General features: G+C 53.8%; 1 protein-coding gene across 1 annotated transcript; it reads left to right on the top strand.

Annotated features, from left to right (window-relative positions):
- Positions 1 to 611: 611 nt before the first annotated feature.
- On the top strand, positions 612 to 21,051 carry LOC119095068 (caskin-1). The gene is made up of 6 exons (XM_037217964.1): positions 612 to 792; positions 13,645 to 13,889; positions 19,140 to 19,270; positions 19,734 to 19,945; positions 20,431 to 20,677; positions 20,954 to 21,051. Exons 1-6 carry the CDS (start codon positions 775 to 777, stop codon positions 21,049 to 21,051), a joined length of 951 nt encoding a protein of 316 aa, XP_037073859.1. The 5' UTR covers positions 612 to 774.
- Positions 21,052 to 21,487: the final 436 nt, after the last annotated feature.

The following is a 21,487-nucleotide window of genomic DNA, read 5'->3' as shown; positions in this document are numbered from 1 at the left end:
GGCATTCGGAAAATGTCGCGTGCAAGCGGCGCCTCAGTGTTTGACGGAAGCTGCCCTCTCCCATCTCTGAACCTTACACACTGCCAACGCCGACACCGCGTCGGCCCCGTGGCAGCTTCAGTGACGTCACGCGAGAGCACGTCGCACGGACCGAGTCCTTCGGTCGGCACCCACCGCACGGACCGAGTCCGTCGGTCGGCACCCGCCGCACGGACCGAGTCCGTCGGTCGGCACCCACCGCACGGACCGAGTCCGTCGGTCGGCACCCGCCGCCCGGACCGAGTCCGTCGGTCGGCACCCGCCGCACGGACCGAGTCCGTCGGCCGGTACCCGCCGCACGGACCCGGCAACCGCCGCACGGACCGAGTCCGTCGGTCGGCACCCACCGCACGGACCGAGTCCGTCGGTCGGCACCCACCGCACGGACCGAGTCCGTTGGTCGGCACCCGCCGCACGGACCGAGTCCGTCGGTCGGCACCCGCCGCGGCACCGCTGACCACGGCCCCGTCCTTCCAGACCACGTGACCGGCGGCAGCCGAGCAACGCGGCCGCCGCCGCCGGATTATAAATCACGTGACAGAGGTCCGCTCAGCGGGCCGGGGGGCGACAGGGTGCAGTGGTCAGCAGCCAGCGCTGCCGAGGGGAGCGCAGCGCGCGCCGGTTTGGGTGACGAGCGGAGCCACACTGCGCAGAGAGCGCCCCCAGCCCGGCAGGCCGCAGCAGCCGCCTCTGTCCGCCGACGGCCAGTCTAACCTTGATCTTGAACTTGGGAGCATGTCGGCAGCGAGAGCGGTAAGTGTGGAGCGCGTGGCGCTGAGGAGGGGCCCAGCGCGCGGAACCGCGGTGCAGCGTGCCAGGAGGAGGCACAGGGAGCTACTGCTGATCACAGGCTATAGCGGTGCGTCTGAGGGTGGCAGGAGAGAGCGAGCGGCGATTATGCATGGGCTTTGCAGGGAGCAGATGTCCTTGATGCTGTCTTGCGTCGGGTTTCTGTTTTGCTATGATATGCTCGTGGCCGTTGGTGCTGCCGAAGCTGGCAGAGTCCTCCGGTCTACTGGTGCATTGCCAATGCACTGGGTGGAGGACGCCTGTGATATTTTGGACATTGGATTGGACAATGAAGACGCCAGCGCATCTTAAGCAGCTGACTGATCGCAGAATATGCTAACCCGGCACTAGCAAACGTGCTGTTCAGGTTTATACATGAGGCGCGATACTTTGCCTTGTAAATGTAGGCCTGAGCAATGTAAAAGCAGTAGAGCCTTGTTTTTGCTGGAGGCTCGAAGTGACAGAAGAGCAATTGAGGTGGTTAAAGTGGTATTTGTAATCCACCTTTTTGATCAAGGCCTGTTTTGAAGGTGAGGGATGCAAGTCGAATTCTCAGAACCTATTAGCAGCTCTGTATTCCCTGCATGAGATCCCGTTTGCGGTCATCAGAAGGACTTATTGCGGCTCATGCGACAGTTTGTGCGGTTACACTGCAGTCGCCGACAGGGTGCTTCTTTGATGACAAAATAATACCGCGCTGGCAATAATAAAACATGACCATCTTCCCTTTCTTGGAGTAAAAATACTAAGCTAGGATTGCCCTGATATAAGGCATCTGCAGAGTGAGCAGCTATCGGTTCCATGGAGATGGACTTGCGTTGCGAGGCACTCCGGCTGACCGTGATTACGTGTTGATAATTAGCCCTTAGTTCGTCACTACCATGCGCCTCACTACCATTCAACAAATTTGGGACTCCTCCGATACTGTTCAAACTCCATTGGACTTCGTCTATATTCGAAAAGAGTATGGACTGCCAGACCAAAACGTCAAGTTTGACAAGTCGCTTTATTTCGGCTGATGGAAGCGTGGGCGGGCACATCAGTAAGTAATGCTCCGATATTGCCATTTTGCATACACGTCAGAGACAGAGGGTTAAGTCTGCAGGGAATGTGAAGATATGCAGTTTAAGCTATGCGGTGCTCTTCGGGGCTGAAATACTTTAGATGCTGGGTCAGCACGAGAGGGATGCGGAACTTTTACTGCGGTATCATCTCAAGCGCCGACGTCCGTGCAGCAGCTTCCAGTTTGCCCATCGCGCGCTGCGCCCCTCCTCGCACGCTCGTCACAGCGGCAGCCAGGACATCTGCCTGCGTGAGAGTGAAGGCAGGAGCCGGCCGTCACCAAGGCTGCAGGATATCGATCTCCTCCAGCCGTGGGAATTTGGACGGGGTCCTCGGGTGACTATCGGCGACAGACCACGTGACTTCTAGGGCGCCTCGAGGCCACGCACCCCGTGCAGATATCCGCACGATCCCGCCCACAGATGCTCACACGATCGCTCTCGTGCCGCGCCTCAGCGAATTGCCGGATGTCTGGAGGTGGGGGGTGGGGATGGGGGACAGCATTCACAAAATGCAGTGGTCCTTCTGCCCGCGTCACTCGGGCTCCCTGGTCTTGCAGGTTAAGGGTGTGCATTCACAAAATGCAGTGGTCCTTATGCCCGTCTCACGCAGCCTCCCTGGTCTTGTGGCTTAGGGGACTGCATTTACAAAATGCAGTGGTCCTTCTGTCCGCGTCACGCAGCCTCCCTGGTCTCATAGGTTAAGGGTGTGTTTGGTGCAGGTTAGCGCTGCTTCGGGGCTCGATAACACCAATGAACTGCTCCGTAGGGGAAACCTGGACTGAGCTGTGATTGCAGCAGTCGCATCAAGCAAACACAGCGTAAACTGTCGCTGGTGACGCGGCGGATAAAATACAACAGTGAAAAAAATCGAACGCAAACCGCTCACACACTGCTCAGAACGCTTTCTGAGGCGGTGATGCGTGAGACTGTGGGACCGTTTCCGTAGCTCCGCTAGGACGCCGGAAGCAGTGCCGGTCACGCCAGGCTGAGCTGGTGGTCAGGGGTTTGGCCAAGGGACGCAGCCAGGGGACTGGCCGGGGGGCCCGACGCCCTTAGGCCTGTATTTGTTGCGTTCCACATGAGATGGCTCTCAACAGAAGGTTAAAAACTGGCGTGATGCCAGCTACCGAGCCCTGGGCCCTTCCCTTAAAAATTCCTGACTGCCCTCCTGGCCCCTCCTGACTGCCCTCCTGGCGGGTTCGGACCAGGACTTCCGCTGCGGGGCGGCCGCCTGACGGGAGCTTTCCTTCAGGTCATTCTTCGGCAGACCCAGTGGCGGCGTCCGACTCAGATGCCTGTTTAGGTCCGGTAACGCCCCCCCCCCCCCCCCCCCTGACGGCTCACCGCACTCCGAGCAGCCAGCGTGATGTGTTTTCACCGGTAGCGGCTCATTAATGCCGGTCAGCCGACGTCAGCCATTCCTGAAGTGCTCTGTTGTGGGATGTCAAGCTCCCACGCCGGCTGAAGTTCTCTCGGCCTTGTCTTCGGATCCTGTCCGAGGCTGGGGCCCGGTCTGATCTTACTATCGCGCCAATTAGCGCCGTCCGCGACCTCTCCACTGAGACAGCTCTGGCCGGGCGACATTCCGTGGAGACAGTAAACAAACTGTCGTTCAACATCAGCGTCGATGAAATGTCGGACAACTTGACGGAGCTTGCGACGATCCCATTTTTGCTTGGCTCGCTAGCAGGATGTTTCCTTTTTGAGGGTCCCCCTACCCGGGTGCGTCGCTTTTCCTCCTCCTTCCGGCTTTCGAGAAGTGTTTTATAATCTATTGTTTTTCGTGGAAACGCGACGACGTTACTGTGCCTTCCGTCTCAGCCAGCTCCTGCAATTATCTGGGGAGACGGAGCATTACACAGCATGAAATTACATATTTCAGCCTGACTGCAAGGCCACTCCCGCTGATCTCCTGAAATTTGCAGCAACTTCTGCCGCATCCATTTGTAACATGCCCTACCGATTTTAGGTCTATGGTTGCGTCAAGGCATTGCTCTGGAGCGCTTTTGGCACTGACATGTCGTGTAGATGGCGTTTTCATGTAGCATTTGCTTAGGTAGCGTGTTCCTGCTGTCCGTTTTTGACGGCTTTTCTCCATACAATGCTCCTTCTGATGTGCAAGTGAACGCTTCAAGTCACCTATGATAACTGATCAAAGCCAACGTTGATTTAAATGCTTGTTTCGACGAAGGTTTGTAGCATAAATATCAATAAATCTCTCTTGTTATTCGACGGGGAATATGGACAATGTACTGATTTTGGTGGTGGTGCTCTGGAAATGACAGCCCGGCTTCGTCTACTTTCATGCCTGGCATTGTGACCTTCTACCCGTACAGTACCAATGTTACCGCAAAATATTATCATACGCCACTTACTCAAGCTGGCGCTCTAATTAATCCTGGTCTCTAGTGCTAAGCATGATGAGTTTGCCGTTATCCCTTTTTAATTGGGAGTGCCACTGTGACGGAATCTGACATTTCACTGCCAACGATTTACGACATTAAGTGATCACAGACTAAGGAAGTGATGACGCAATGTAGGCTCACGTGGTTTAGTGAAGGATTTAACAAGTTATAAATGTTCGCAATATATCTTGTTGGGTTTGATCTGCAGGCATATAATTTGCAGCAAAAAAAAAAAAATATTCCTACGACCAAACAAGTTACAGACCTCCTGGCTTCAGGTGCAGAAAGGAAAATAACAGACCTGATTCAGATTCGTGAGGACCATCCATCAACGGTCTTTTCCCTGAGCCCCACCACCAGTGCGATAGCAAGTGGATTGGTAGGGTTGCCCTGCCCAGCTTCTCTCGCAAATTGGCGTGGAGGGTGTCCAGCGTGACAGTCAAATAACGGTGATCATTGGGACACCACGCCACTGCAGCAGCTTCCTGAGAACACAACGTGACAGTCCATTTCGGATCTAACAAGGATCTTCCCACCTTGTGGTGGCTTTCCACTGGTACTTTGCTCCCTTGTCGTTTTTGTGTTGCAGTGATTAATTTGATGTGAGGCCGCACAATATCTATGCAGCATTACGCTGATTACCACAGGTATGCCCTTATGTTAATGGGCAAGGCTTTGGTACGCTCTCTTTCACTTATGCGACTTGATCTTAATAAACGTTTTGACGTTCAGGCGTGTATCTGATGCTGCAGCATGATTACGACGACCGTGAAAGGCTAACAAATCAGCTGACGGGAACGGCCTACGATGTTTTATCAGTGCACGTACGCAGAAAACGGTGTTTGTGCAACCTCCTAACGAAATATGGGCGACATTAATTGCAATGCGCTGTGCGCCTGCGCATAACTCTGGTTTCATCATCCCCCGTTTGAATTTTACCCAAGGCCCCCTGTTTTTCAGACACCCTGTTTCCTTGTCATCTGGACTTGTCTGACCTCGCATAGCAACACGAAAATATTAGGTCTCACATACGCAGAATATGTTGCGTCTGCGACAGCGGTGCAACTCCTGCGCACAGGAGGGACATCGTCCAAAGATAATTGGGAGGGGCTCGTTTTCGCTGAGGCCATGCTTCCATGCATCACGGAAACATAACATAGCAGCTTGACGCCACTGCCCCACTCAGTCACTCAGTGTGCCAAGTGACACCCCTGTCCGCTCAGTAGGTGTTTTGTGCACAGTGATCAGGCATGTACCTGGTTCCCAATGTTAGCTCCTCGTTCTTACTTGCCCCTTCGTCAGACAAGACCCTGGACCCTATCTTTCGCTGGTTCCGTCATAAACAGCAACTCCTGGATCCTAGATCCCACGGGTCCCTTGTCCCCCAAAGCCTTGGTGTTGGATCCAAACGGCTTCTCGCAAACACAAACACCGGTTCCTGGTTTCTATCGGTTCTTCCATAAAGCAGCAGGTTCCGGTTCTCTGTGGCCCTTTTGTATACATCAGTTTGGGTCACCATTCCACAATTATATATCAACTAACAGATATATCTTCTGTAGAAGAAGGTATACTGAATCGATTTTGACATTTTTGTCGCGCAATGCGCATGTGTATGCGTACATTGGGGAATACGCCTTCGCTCTAACACATAAGCAGTGGAGAATACGGTTCTCGACCAGAATTCCAGGTAGAAGTCTGGGCCTTGCTGACCCCAATGACCGTTTTTTTTTATTATTTTGTTGTTTTTTTTTGTTGGGTCGTCGGTATAACTCCAGACTGAACCTGGTTAGTGTTGAATCTCTGGCTGGTGGATCTTTGACAATATTTCAGCCTGGATGTTGGTCATTGCTGAATTTCTGGATATAATTCCAGCCTGCGTCTTGGTCCTTATTGAATCCCTGTACATCATCCAGGGGGAATCTTGGTTCTGTCTGGATGTCTCGGCTTAGCGTCAGGCTGGATCCTGGCGCTCTCTGGCTCCATCGGCCCAATTAGTGTTGAACTGCGGCTCGTTCTGGAATTCTTGGTTTCAAACTGGTCCCTGAGTTCTTCCTCGCTCCAGAACCAGGAAACAGTTCCCGAAAAACGTCTCGCAAACCGCGCACGTGTTTGGTCTCATCCTTTCCGCTCCGCCAGTTCCTATCGTCCCTTCGCGGGCAGGGAAACGAAGCTCGGCGGGACCCTGGATGGCCGTCACGCCGTCTAGGTCACCTTTGTCCGCTGACCTGGGCGGTGTCGCTCTGTCGGTGATGCGGGCACGACAACCCGACCCGTCGGCGGCGGTCGTCCGGCGCTTCCTGTTCCCGTCGTCCTGGCGCACGGACAATGGCAGCGGCGGCGGTCACCACCGAGCCGTGGCGGGTGCCGGCGGAGGACGGCACAGGGATTCCATGACCGCTGGTGGAAGGATGTGACGCCCCGAGATTTGCTGACTTCAGGGAGAAGGGTGCTGTGATTGACTCGACAAAGCGGCGTGGTTCTCGTGAATGCGATGATCCACAACGGAATGATAATGGTGACACTTGGAAAATATGACGACTCCAATTTGAGAACCTCTGATGCGAATGTATGGTGCTCCAGGGTTTTGACGATCTCGTACAGGACGCTCTGCCCGAGTTTGATACCCCTGAATAATTAATGGGGGTTATGATGGCCTGTGTTGCCTTGGGATATGATGGCCTGTAACGGGTGGCGCAGTTACCTCGTGGAGTGGAACTCGGGCCACAGGTCCTGTGGTAACACGAGGAGCGGGCTATGTCACGTGGTTCGTGCTGGGGTCGCAGCTCGGCGGTCAAGACGGCGATAAAGACGAAATCGTGCCAATCTGTTTGCGACCCCCGCCGCGATTTTAGATTACAGGGCCCGTAGACCAGATTCCGGACGATCTCCAACGTCAGGTCAGTGACCCCGCCTGATAGGGGCCTGCGCAGCTAATGGGTTACCGACCCCGTTGCTTCCACAGGTCAGAGGCCAGCTTATCTCACAATCGCGCGCTTCTAGCGCTCAGCCCTGCGGACGGGTTTCCACTTGGCCGACGGTGTCAACACTTCCTGATCAGCCGCGGCGGAGCGCGCCGGCCGGGCCCGCTGTCTGGCCCAGCTCGCGCTGGAGAGGTGGACGGAGGGGACGTGACATGGGTTTGAAGTCGTCTTCTGCTGGCGCACGCGGGTCAGAGCGGCTCATTTTGCTCGGCCGGGCCACGGTGGGCGCGGTTGTCATCGCCTGGCGTTGCTATTTGATCCCGCGAACAAATGTGGCTTCGCAGTCTTAAGATGTCTGGAGGACTAAGACATGCATGGAGAGTGTAACTTAATGCTGGGAAAAGAACCTCCCGGTTTTGGCAGGCCTGTCGACCTCAACATTTTTCCATAGCCAGCGCCAACGTGAAGTGATCGAAAACAACGTGAGTTGTACATTGATGCCTGGAAAGGTACGGTTAAAATGTACGGGTAGAGGGTGTTTATATTAACCCAGAGCAGTCGAAATTTCTTGAAGTAAGAATGTCGCACCATGGATTCAAAAACAGGCGAGCGATAGACGAGCCAGCCAAACGACGGGAATGGTGGTCGGGCTGGACCGCCTTCTGACGAAGGGGTAGGCTTCGGTGGAGGGCCGTGTTCAAAGGTAGCTAACTAGGTGGGGTCATGTTCCCCAGCCTGTCAATCGCAGGCCTTCTCTCCTTATGACTGACGTCCGGGAAATTGTGAATGTCTCTAGAACTCGTCTCCCTCCGGAATGAGACGCTGGCTTCGGAGGTCCCCAGAGGCACGTCATTTGTGGAGGGCTAGTAGCAGCGAAGGGTCTTCAGCCGGCCCACACTGGACGACCGACGTTAGTACTGAACACACTAAACGCTGTTAACATCGAATGCTCATAAATGGGGGGAATGAAATGCAAAAGCTGTTTGTTTTCAAACTGTTTGTTTTCAAACTGTTTGTTTTCATAAAGAAAACTTAATAGGCTTTCATGAACAAAACTTTATTTGCTTTCACAATGCAAACTCTTTTGGATTTCATCGAGCAAACTTATTTGTGCGGTTATTCATCATAATTTTTCACCCGAGTTCATTGCTTGAATCATTTGACAGCAAACCGGCTCTTGTCCATCACATCAGAAAGGCCTCTGCTGACACCGACGGTTGATTCCTAGGTATCATATATTGCAAGCCGTGATGGTGACCTGTACTTGTATGGACACTGTAGCCACCATGTTTAGCATGGAAACCATAGACCGAAACAGGACAGTGTATGTTCTTATGCATTAACAAACCACAGTGCGCTCGGTGTATTTAGGTGTTGAACTTCAAACGAAACAAGTACGCATTTTATTTTGTGACTGTTTTGCGGCCTGCGCCAGGAATGGATAATTCTATTATAATATTACAAAGTAATATTTCAGTCTTCAGCGTTGATTTAGATGGCAAAATGTCATTTGGCAGTTTATTTCTCTGGTCCTTTCCTTTTGATAAGTTGTGCCGATCATTCTCTTTTGGTGACATCAGGCACTTTGTTTTAAGCGCGCAACCATTCTGATACCGCCTTTGCGGACCGGCGTTATTTGAATGGCGATGCTGCAACCAATCGTAATATATTCCACCAGAGGTTATGGACCTGCTGGCCTCAGTCGTGCGAGGCATTTCAATGGCTCTTCTTGTCGATGTCAGTTATGTATGACGCAGCGTTATTCTACTCATGTGCAAATCATGTGCATTCCTTGTAGTGAAAGATCGTACTAGACCGTCATGGATCTTATTGCGTCGAAGATAAGGGAGAGGTCTTAATTAGGTTGTGACTCCTGGCACCTGGAACAGGCAGTTACGGACATACCAGTTTAATATTTCCGGCGTGACACCGTCCAAGATTTGATTTTGCCCTACACTGAGACAGGGTAGCGGGGAAAGTTGTCTTAGAAAACCAGATTGCAAAAATAAGCTATGCAATAACAAGTGAAAAGACGCACTTGTGCATTCCTTGACATTTAACCTAAGCCATGCCGCTATATCGCTTACATCAGCGCAGTGCATCCCGTTTTATCTTGGTGTGTTTACATGTTTGTCGGAGAACAATAGGCGCATTTTTGGCACATCTAGCCAGTCCGCTTAGCACTAAATATGGAGCTAATAATTCAGCTGTGCATTTCAATGAGGGTGGTTGTCCATCTCCAGCCCATCTGTCCATTCTTGCCGAAGATGGATGCGATCCATGTCCCTGTGGGCACCAGGATCGAATGCCGGCGTTTGGAGAGGAGATAGTTTGTATTATCATTTGTCAGATATCTCCAACGTTACATATGCATGAGGAGTGGTAGTCAATTTCAGTTCCTTTTATGGTAACCAAAGCTTCAGCTTGTGTGTGTGATTGGGGCTTTATGACGCACCCAGCTGCTGAGGCTATATGGCGTCGCCTGCCTCTCACCCTGGCAGGAAGGGCGGGCACCGCGGGGAATCGAACCCCGTACCTCTGGTTTCCCAGACGCGTAGTGGTTAACGCAAACGTGTTAAACATTACACTACCGGCACCCCTAAAGTTTCAGTTTGGGAGGACCAAAGGAATTACTGAGGGAGCATCATGCCCCTCCCCCCCCCCCCCCGCCCCCCTGGAAAGACATGGAGCTTCATCCATGCTACGTACACACGAAAGAGCTGCCGACTTTGCTTGTGGATGCGGCTGGCGTAATTGTACACACACGTTTTATGAAATGAGCTAAATTTGAAACATGCGACGCTGACTTTGCCCTTGATTTTGTTGTAGGTTTTATGGTGGTTTTTATTTGTTTTATCCTATGCGATGCTTTTTTGGCCATGTCTATCGCACTTCAATAAGCAACCCTCACCTGAGCATCAAATTTGGAATAAGCTACTTATCAACGGAACTGATCCCAATTCCTACTCACTAATGTATGGGCCTGAACTTGCTGCTGTGCACTGCTTGAACCCGAATATGGTTTAGGCAGTGCACAGCAGCTGAATTGGTTCCTGGTCCGACTCAAGGAGATTTCCATCAAGTTTGAAATTGGTTTCGATGGAGTCCATAACTGTGTCGAACATGTTTCGGTCCAATTCAGAAAAACTGTTTAGCTTGCTTTGACTCTATTGGAAAGCTACAGCCGTTTCCAGATCGTCGTAAGCAGGTAAATGGAGATTTATCACGGTCTGTGGCATGGCGGCTTCATCCCGCTACACTATCTAATACTCATGAACCGTGATCACATGGCACTCGCTCTTGGAACTGCAGATAGCGACATGCAACACAATACCCGCTCTGTTCACGAGCTGTCGGCTCTGAGAGATTTGGGTCACGGCTGAACCGCACACCGGCATTAGAATCTCGGCAAGGGGGTTATCGTAATAGCGGTCCTCGCTGGCTATGGAGCGATCTCGACAGTTTACCGGTGTCAAGCATTTTCCATGTGACTAGACCAGATCCTGATAGCGCAGTGCACGAGCAGATGGCTGGACCCGCAACTCAAAATTCGAACGCTGTTTTTCAGCTGTCATTTAGGTATGCTGGTAACCGAACGTGACCAGCGTTTTTGCCCAGTACAAACATATCACCAGAGCGTTAACTAGCGTAGAGCAAAAGCCTGTCACCAAAATATTGAGGAGCGTGATGTAAGCTAAATGTGTCCGCATGCGAATGCGTTTTGAATCTCCACAGGCTAAATGTTAACCGGTGCTATGACCGTGCCGCGCCAGGCCTCTCCGGCTGACCTTGCTGACCGTGGCTTCTAGTTCAACAACAGTATTAGCATTTCGTAACTCCCATGACAGCAAGCCCCTGTCCGCATTCTCAGCTGGGCTTGAGGCCAATGCGCCTCAAGATCAACTCCCGGAAGAGAAGTATGCTTTGGGTGTTGAGTGAACCGCAAGATTCCGCGCGATGCCCTCTGACGAGATCCCGGTTTAGCTGCAGCTTCCGCGTTGTCCATTTGGGGAAGCCGGGCCCGCCGTCGCCGGTGTAATCAATCTCTTTGCGCTGAGAGGCTTCGCAGGTGGCTCTGAGGTGATCTCATTACCTCACGGGCAGGGCTCTCGGGAAGGCCTTGAGGATACCAGCAGCGCTGGGCGTCTTTGAGCTTCACGTCTGTTTGTTCTATCGGTCCGCTCAGTCTGCCAGTGTTTTGGTTTGTCTCGGGCGAAGAGGGCTTGTGCTCTCCGCGAGCTTGTGCTCGGTACTAACAACACTCCTCCCGAATGCATAAGCAGTGGAGTGGTGCCGAGTAATCGTTTCAATATCGAAAGGTCTGGAGTTCAATGCCCACCGCAAACCAGCTTTGCTGGCGGGCTGTGGCGTCGCTGATGACAACAGCGACATTGCGCATCGATAAATAGCTGGTCTCACCTTCGAGGCGGTCAGCGTGATGGTGAAACTAATTCGAGGCGTGCCGTAGCATGATGTCCGTCGTCGGCCCACCAGAGGGACCGGCAGCGTCATCTTAGTGCCTCAGTTCGGCGCAGCTCCCAGGGAGCTCCGTATTAGCGGTAGCACTGGTCCTGGCCACCAGACCGTTAAAGTCCAAAATGTGAGCCCGTGTAGGGTTTAAACGTCTTGGCATCGGTGCCTCGACACCTGTGAGCGTCACAGCTGTCCTTCGTCAGTGCGCCCCTGCAGCTGAAGGGACTCACCGCTGCAGTGGCGGATTAGTTCGGCCGCATTGATGGATGACGGCGATGGACGGAAACATTGTTCCAGCAAAATGGAATGGAGTCCGACGAGGCTGTCGCTTCTGATTCCACCCGCCGTATAAGTCCGGCCCGCTCGCTGCATTGCATCAACAGGCGTGTGCACTGGTGGCGTGGAAGGTCAAGTTCATCGACCCGAACCGGTCGCGTCCCTGTAGCTCACCTTGACTCGTGGTGCATGGCGACTCTAGTGGCGCATGTCGCAGGTATCCGGCCAGCGGACCGCGTCCGGCGGACGACCGGCCAGAACGTCCGGCCTTGGCGGGGTGGGAGGAGATAGTTTAGGCGAGCGTTGTTTCGTGGAGAACGGGTGCTGATTTAGCTTCAATTGACGTCGAATGGCATGGGCCTTAATCACTTTTTACGCAACAGACCTTCACAAAGGTCGACGATAATGACAAAGGACGTTTGGTAAGTTCTTGTGAGAAGCAGTTCTTATTCGCACCTGGTGATGGGCGGATACATACTGCTCTCACTCGGTTTGCGGGCAATTCACACGGAGGTAGGACCCACGTGTTCAAACTGATATAATTGGTTATATATATATATATATATATATATATATATATATATATATATATATGCTTCCGCGAGTTGACGTGGAAATTGATCAACAGATCTTACGAGTACTAAGCGTGTGTGTAACCCATGGTGTCAATGCAGAGAGGTTCCTAGAATTCGGTGCTTAGACATCAGATGAATCGACTGCCTGTACGGAGAAAAACTAGCCTAAGTAGAGAACAGTCACGGCTTGGTCACACGACTTCGGGGGCGTGAAAAGCAGCTTATGAGGAATGGGGACAGAACCAGCAACAGTTATGCTCTCAGAGCAAAGTCTCCCTAAACCGGAAAAAGTGTCTAAGGCTTTCGTTGACCGTGTCGGGCGAGTCCAAAGGAAGGCCAGCATGGCGCTCATCCCTCAACGCTCCACCGCTATTGAGCATTCGTCCCTGACAAAGACAGGCTCACGAGCAGCCCTCGGCCCCCGCCTGCAGATGTTGTATGGAGGTCTCGAGGAGAAGGGGAGGGAGGAGGCAGGACGCTGACGTGCAGCGGCGGCGTCGGTTCGCTTGCAGCCCTGGAGCGACACAAGGCAGACCGCAAGGGCAGCTGCAAGGCCATCGCCGGTTGACTGCGCGATTGGCATGACCAAGCTGTGGCTTCTTGTGGGCGCTTGACAGAACAAACTGCTCCCGGTGTTGCACGTTGGACGGTTGTTACGGTTCTTCGCTTTTGCGTATGTTGCGCGGCAGTGCTGTGGAACAAGGCGTTAGCCGCGCGTGCGGAGTCGTGTCAAAGTTATCCGCAGCAAGGTCTAAACGCTGATTACCGCAAACACATGAGCAAAGACAGGCTTACCGGTAGGCTCGTAACGTATTTGTACCTTAATGTTGTTTTGTTTTATCCGTCATCCAAATTTTTTGATCGCGTGAGGTACTAGAACGACACACCAGCCGCCTTAATTTTATCGCATCAGTGATTACGGATGACGTGCAATTGGTGTACTCAAAAATGATAAGCCATCATGGTACAACATTGCCAAGAGCCTACAACCCTTTTTCATAATTATGGTTACCGTTTTGGATGGATGTATGGCCCATTGAGGGCGAACTTCTCACGAGCCCGCCGACGCCAGCGCCGTCACCAACCCTCACCGCCGTTGCAGGTGGGGCCGTGCCTGGCACTGGCTCTGTGCCTGAGCGCCCCAGTCGCGGCCCAGTACGACAGCGTCGTCCTGGAGGTGGCGCCGGCCGTCGAGCCGGGCCGGCCAGCGCTGCCGCTAGCCAGCGAGCGGCTGGGCCCAGCGCCGGCCGACGGCTCGCCGGTGCTGCGTTCCTCGCAGGGGCCCGAGGGCTTCGCCTACGAGATCAGCCACCCCGTGGAAGACGCCGACGGCGAGCCGGCCACGGCGTGAGTCCTCCCTCGCTCCGGTGACTCTTGTGTTCGTGCCCGTGCCCGTGCCCGTGCCCGTGCCCGTGTCCGTGCCCGTGCCCGTGCCCGTGCCTCTAGTCCCGACCACGTGCACATGTCCAAAATGGAGTTGATCGTCTAAAAGCCTCTTATCAGTCCCGGCGTCTCTGCGATCTCAGCCGGCGGCAGCGGCGCTGGCTCGCAGTTCGCCCTCTGGCGATGGACTCTCGGCACCGGATTGCAGCGGCTCCCCCCCCCCCCCTTCCCCCTACCGCCTGCTCGCTGTCGGATGCTCTTGGCATCGACTTCGCATTAGCTCGGGCCCCTTATCTGATATGGCGCGCTTCTACGGATCATGAACGGCGGAAAACTACTGAATCACCGAAGCGTTTAGCGTTTCTGGCTCACGGCGGAGATCGCCGATCAGATCTCCGACCGCACGATGGAGACTATTAAACGGATAGGTGGGCGGCGAATATCCCATCACCTGCAGCTTCCCCCCTCCTCCCGTCCCACTCTTCTCCCCACCACCCCAGCTCATGACTCTCAAGTGCTGTCCGGATGTGCCCATCGGACCAGGGTTTGTCACTTGGCATCTCGCCAGCTCTTCTAAGCCGATGTAATGTCATGGCCATAGCAGAGCATAACGGTGTCCGTGGCATGCGGTGGCACAAGTTGGGAAAAAAGACGGGCTTGGCAACTATCTGCCGAAGTGCACCAGACTCAGCAGCGAAGAACGCCTCTCATCTCAGCGCCAACCACCGTGATACATCAGCATGGCTGATGAGGTGATTGTCATGCACGCGTGTCTCCATGACTAATTCGAATTCAGCTGACCACCGTGACGTCACTGAGTCGCTGAGCGAATCACAAATTGCGGCAGCGCCGTTGCCCATGTGGCATCCCGTGGCGATGGGAGAGTCACGCGGCAACAGACGCCCGACCGAGAGTCGGGTCAGCGAGCTCACAGCGAGCAGCAACATTGAAAGCACGGCGGGAGGGGAACAAATTAGACGCGTCCCGCTGCGACGTGATGTTCGTACCAACAGCCGGCAACACTGGTCGACATCACCAGGTCAACATCATGAACATCGGCTCGCGGAAAAACCTGGCCCGTATCCGATCCAGTCATTTCAATTCAACCGCCGTCGCCAGGCTGGGAGCATTCTTGCTAAGCGTTTGCCGATCTGCGCTAGCACAGGCACTGATGTCATCTACCTCGCACTAGCACAGGCACTGATGTCATTCAATCTCGCCTTAGCACAGGTACTGATGCCGTCCAATATCGCGCTGGCACCAGCGCTGATGCCGTCCAGTATCGCGCTGGCACCGGCGCTGATGGCGTCCAGTATCGCGCTGGCACCAGCGCTGATGGCGTCCAGTATCGCGCTGGCACCAGCGCTGATGGCGTCCAGTATCGCGCTGGCACCAGCGCTGATGGCGTCCAGTATCGCGCTGGCACCAGCGCTGATGCCGTCCAGTATCGCGCTGGCACCAGCGCTGATGGCGTCCAGTATCGCTCCTCCCGGGCTGCATACGTTCCGTTAGTTTCTGCGACGCTCTCCGTCACTGTTCAGGGCCGGGCACCAGAGGCAGACGGTGGGGTCGGGTGACCGGCCGGCTGCAAGTCCGTTCAGTCAGACTGCGCCTCACATACGGCCCGTTGTGGGTCAGATGTCCTCACATGCACTTATTGTCGAATGGGATAGCCGCTGGAGTTGGTCGGCAATGCTTGGACTGGACAGAATGCTCCTCACCCACATTCCTCTCCGAACAGGATGACCCTCGCTTATATTCCTGCCAGATTGTTCCTCGCTTATGGTCCCGCCAAAGCATGATGTTCTTGACCCTCCGCCTCATTCGAGCCGAATTCAAGCCTTCTCCCCAAATCTCACGGTGGGAACAGCCGAAAAGAAGTCCGCCGGACCCACGGCTCGCACCCACAGCGGATCCCAGCTACCAAAACCTCCCCAGCGTGTGACTCCTCAGCAAAGCATGGTCAGTTGCCCCACGAAGCGGGCCCAACCCGCCATTGTTCTCAGCCCAACCAAGGACCATTGCCTCCGATGTCGTGGCGCCACACGCCGCACTACAAGGGTGCCGGCGCCTTCTGAGCGTTTGGCACCGATGCTGACGTATCCTGCTGCAGGGTTGGTCCCATGCATCCGCCAAGATAACGACACGCGAGTGTCCCGCTCCGACTGGATTAGACACAACGGAAGCATTTTTGGCGTCAGCGCTGATGACCGTCACGGCTGAAGTCGTTTTCCAATATCACGACACCGCGTTAAGTTCACCGATATCCCTGCAAAGATTGCTGATGCTCTCACGAGACAGGGTTTGGCCAGAGGTATCCTAATGGTTTAACCTTCAGCGGTCTGAACGTGAGTTAGTTGAGGCATGCTGCCCCGGCCTCCATGCACTGGACCGCGCCTTCCTTCCAGCGTCCTTCCGACTTTGGCTGTTTTTGCCACCGAACTATCCATTGCCATTCCATGCCTTTGATGGGCGTCCGTGCCGGGTAATGTGGTTTTTTATTCCAGTGTCGCTCGGCACTGGCATGGAGCTGGTTTGATCGGAACGAACGATAAACGAGCTTGACAGCTGAAATCGCCTGAGCAACAGTATCCTTACGCCTGACAAACAGCTGTTTTAATTATGGTCGTCCATCATAGGCGGAGTGTGTCAGTCATATTACCGCCATGGGCGCTTAACACCGCTCAACCCCAGCATATCGCAGATGGGGTTAATGCGCCAAGAAGGCGCACCCGATAAACATAATGGCTGCTTCGTGACCCTGCGAATATAAAAAACTGGGTAATCGACTATGAGTGATTACTAAGTACTCAGAATGAATGACGAGTTTCCAGTCTAGCCCGCTAGCGACGATGTTTGTGGTTAGCTCTCGGTGAGTTAATTGACCTCTTAGTTCACGTCCGAATGCTTGAGTCGCATGGCAGGATGCAACATGACACGGCTTTTACTTCGGGCTGATCACACGACATTAAAGCGGAACACAACAAAGCGAGGCACTTCCAACTGGTCATGTAACGTACAGCACGAAAAGAAAATACAGAAGTGGAGGTTGTGTGTTAAAAAATGCGAAGGGGAACGTTGCTAGTTACACGGAGGATGTCATGCTCAACTGAAAAATTAATTATATAAGTAAATAATTAATCAAAAAGGTACATGGAGTCGCCTGCTTCTCACCCTGGCAGGAACGACCTGTACCACAGGGGAATGAACTTCGTACCGGTTTCGTAGACGTTAAGTCTTTATACAAACTGTATCGCATAGCATACGGAGATGGTATCGGAGTTCATGCCAAGCACAATTTTTATGGAGGCACGACCAATATTTGCGGACAGATTTTAGGGTGATTCGCGCTGTCGTGGCACGGGCGCCATGATCTAAGTGTGTTACTACCGCAGGTGCGTGACCAAGACTTACCTGGCGGACATTTGCCATTTTTTCTCCAATCTCCTGTGAATTTAGAACAAATTTCTGAAAAACGCTCAATATCTAATATGAATTTCTTAGATCAAGGGAATGAAATATCCCCGTCTAATCTTTATCCCCCCTCCCCCCCCCCCCCCATTCCTTTGGCTACGTCTCTGGTATCTTAGCCGGCCGCTGATAAGGCGTCAAAGCAAACACAAGAAAAGCTTTTCTCGAATGCAAGCCCACATTCTTGTCACACAAAATATGTTTCCACTCATAGATAGCATCCATCTCCGCGTTGCAGCTGCAATTAATGGGGAGGCACCAGTCTGTGATCGCTCTAATCGTGTGCATTAAGTGGAAGCTTTCCACCAATTTCCTACCGGTTTTCTCTCCCTCTACCTCAGACCGGCTGTCAGTGTTGGAGCTCTCAAACTGATAATATCTAATACGAGACTTTCATATGTATCTTTACCCAGTAGCTGATAATAGCTGAAAAGTTTTTGATCAGTCGCGTGCCGCTTTTCCCTTGCAGCTTTGAGCCTGATGGCATCCGATTTGAGATATTCGCCACTTCAGTGTGTCTGTGTGCCTATCCGATGTTCATCCCATGGTTGTTTGGCCTTCGATGAGCTGTTAGGATATTTTATTATAAATTGGTATCAATATCTATGCTGTATGCTAATATCTATAGCCTTAAACACTTTTGATGAGTGCGTCTTGGCATCTAATTCACGGCGAACACGCCTTGGTATCTAATTAGCTTCTTATTTTTCGTCCATCTACTTATCAAAGTTTTAGGGTTCCTTTCTTTTAGCACTGTCGTGTAGCCAATTGTTTCGTGGCCAGCAGCTACAATGGGCGAAATGGAACCCTCTTTGATGACAAGTGGCATGCGTCCTTTGCTTATAAAACCGCTGGTAGTAATGAGGTTTCGACGTTAAGCTCACAAATGCAGAACACGCACAAAAATTGGCACTTTTTTGCACCCCAAACCGGTGTTATGGTGTATCTTCCATGCGTGTACGAGATTGAGGTGCCGACACCGCCGGGCGGCTCCCCCTGAATACGCGCCGGCTTGCTGTAGCCCATCTCTAGGCGGTGGAAACAGCACATCGAGTGGAGTTTGCCTTGAGCTCAGCAGCTCAAGGTCACCTGGTTCCAGTTCAAGTTCTGCCGATTGATCGGATATGGTCCTGGCAAACTTGTCAACTTCCCGCGCTTTGGTTCCTGTGAACCTTCCGTCCGATGCCTTTGTTGACATACATTTGCATTGGTAGGAGCGCATAACTGATGAGTTTCCATGAGAACCATGCTTAAAATTAAAAAAATAAAGGCTCTTAGCCCCTGGTTTTTCGGCACCATGAGTTCAGAGTTGTTTTGCTGAGTTATCGACCTTCAATATGCCAGGAGGTACCGCACTCTAATATTTTAGTGCTCAAGTGTTCAAAGACAGCGCTTTGCTTATCCACAAGACAACCATGCTTGCGATTTAACGTCGTTCAGCCCGTACCTTATGGGATATCGAAGACCGATAACTCGGCAGAGTAAAAGTGAACTCATAATAAGCAGTATTTTGGAGTGTGAGCAGTATTTTGGAGTGTGTTTGAGACCCGACCAGCACCAGAAAAGGCACCCGATATGGTTTGGGCACATTTCTGACAAACAGCGCCTCTGTCAATTCCGTTTACCCAAGACCCGTCAGCACATCCTGAAAAATCTCCTTAAAATATATCGACGCGGTAGCTGGCAGCAGCATGCGCCATCTTTGAAGCGGATCCGGTTATAACCGGATGTGCGCATCGGCAGGACGCAGTACCATGCTCAAGACGGACTGGGCAGGTACCGCTACAGCTACAAGCACCCGGGCTCCGCCCGTGAGGAATACGTGGATGAAAACGGCCGCATACAGGGCAGCTACTCCTACAGGGACCCCAACGGTAAGCAGACCGCTGAACTCCGTGTGTGGCGGCGACGGTAAAGCGCATGGTCCAGTTTTGACCACTCGTCAGAGAACGTTTGCATTGTTCTTTACGTATGGCGCGAATGTGGCCCTTGACATGCATTTAGGTTGTCGCATCCGCATGTGAATCACATAAGGTGTGGAGCACGGTGGAAAGCACAGCGTGTGGTTCATGGCCACGGGTGAACGGGCGGCTCATGACCTGGAGTTTAAGCCAGCCTCAACTGTCCGTTTTTAAGTGATGCCCGTCGTGTGACATCTGCTCTTCTCATCATCATCATCATCATCATCATCATCTCACGGAACTGCGGTGGCACGATACGGACCTATTGCAGACGTTTGAAAATACTCACAGAAGCTATTTGTATGTAGCCCCCGTTCCACCGAGCATAGCTTCCCTCTGACCTCTGACCCCTGCGTGACCCCGCACCTGCGCCCAGACGAGAAGCTGTCGATGACGTACTACGCGGACGACACGGGCTTCCACGTCAAGAGAGCCGTGCTGCCAGATTTGGCAGCGCGGGCGCCGCGCGACGAGCCCGCCGTGGCGGCGATCAAAGCGGCGCACATCCGGCTGTGGCGCAGCATGTGGGAGCGGGCGGCGGCCGCTTCCATCGGAGCTCCCATCGACCCCAACGAGCCACCGCGAGAGGTCAGCACCGGTCACTTACAAGGCGCGGCGGCCGGGGGACGCCGTGTTGGGGTTGCGTGGAGCAAGGCTCGGCGGTGAAGGGGACGCTGTGTTGAACGTTGGGTGGAGCAAGGCTCGGCGGTAGGGGAACGCTGTGTTGGGGTTGCGTGAGCAAGGCTCGGCTGTAAAGGGGACGCTGTGTTGGGCGTTGGGTGGAGCAAGGTGCGGCACTCAGTGTTGCGGTATTTCTGTAAATCTACGGGAATTAGAACCTACTTTTGGAGAGTTTGAATGCTAGATTGCCATGATGTGCCGTGATATGTGCAATTATCAAACACAAATTAGCGCAATTTTAAAATGTTTCACGTCCGTGACGCATATTTGTGCCTTCGTCCCGCGCTACAGCGTTTGCTGCGCATTTGATTGCCCTCCGGAACACCACCTTCTCCGCCATTGATCTCGAACTAGCCCGCATTGCCCTCACGCCTACCAAACCCTCTCCGCAGGAGTACGTGCCCTTGCCCGAGGAGATCGCTCCCCTGGACGCCGAAGTCATCTCGCTGGAAGACGAGGTGCCGCCGGCCGCTGTCCCCGACCAGCCGCCGAAGTACGACTCCGCGCAGTACGAGCCCGCGCAGTACGAGCCGTCGGCGAACGAGCCGGACGAGCCAATCGTGCCCATCTACCCGGGCGCGCCGGACGCGCCGGCGCAGCCCGTCTCCAGTGCGCCCAAGCCGCTGCCGGTGCAGAGCGGCGCCGGCCTCAGCAGTCCGGACGCCGAGACGGTGGTGGTGGAGGCCCGCGACGCCAGCGCCCCTGGTGGCGGCTCGCGGCGGCCGGCGCAGCAGTACCCGGAGCGGCCGCTGCAGCGCGCCGGCGTGCCGCCGCCGGCGCCGGCGGCGTGGGGCGCGCTGCCCACCGGCGCGTTGCGCGTCTCCGATCAGGCGGTGCGCGCCGCGCGTGTGCCGGTGGCGGCGCGGCATAACCTGGCGCAGGTGCGGCCGTCGCAGCGCGCGCCCGCCGGAGAAGCGGCGCCGCTGCTGGAGGACCCGCTGCTCTACTACTACTCGAGCTTGCTGTACGAGGCCCGGGAGGCTGCCAAACCGCCTAAGATCATAGTCGTGTGAGCGATGGGAGAGGAGGCCGGCTGACGCGTGGAACACCAGATCACGAGACAAAAACGGCGCACTGCTCCGGCGGTGGCTGATGTCGAGACGGGCATTCCGACGAGGTGATTAGAGAAGCAAGTGTAGTTCTATCTAGTTCGGAGTCATGAATCTGTCACTTCCATTGCATACCATATCAAGCAATAAAGACACTCAATGTTGCAGATGCACAACTGGCACGTATGTTTTCGGAGACTGACGTGTTGCAAGGTAAATAATGACAGTGGATTGCTTATGTTTGCCAGAAATGGTTTCAGTGCGCGTCGAACGCCAGTGAATAGCGCGAATAACCGCAGGATAATGTCCAAAACACTTAAACCCGCTGCAATCTCCTGTTCCGTGTGGTGCAGCTAATACCAGACTTATCTTGACTGCATTGCAAGTGGAAAAACATGCT

Source organism: Pollicipes pollicipes, unplaced genomic scaffold, assembly GCF_011947565.3.
Source record: "Pollicipes pollicipes isolate AB1234 unplaced genomic scaffold, Ppol_2.1 Scaffold_4219;HRSCAF=4965_pilon_pilon_pilon, whole genome shotgun sequence".
NCBI classification, from domain to species: domain Eukaryota; kingdom Metazoa; phylum Arthropoda; class Thecostraca; order Pollicipedomorpha; family Pollicipedidae; genus Pollicipes; species Pollicipes pollicipes.
Note: the sequence above shows the minus strand (reverse complement) of the source record. Positions and strands in the feature narration are given on the sequence as shown.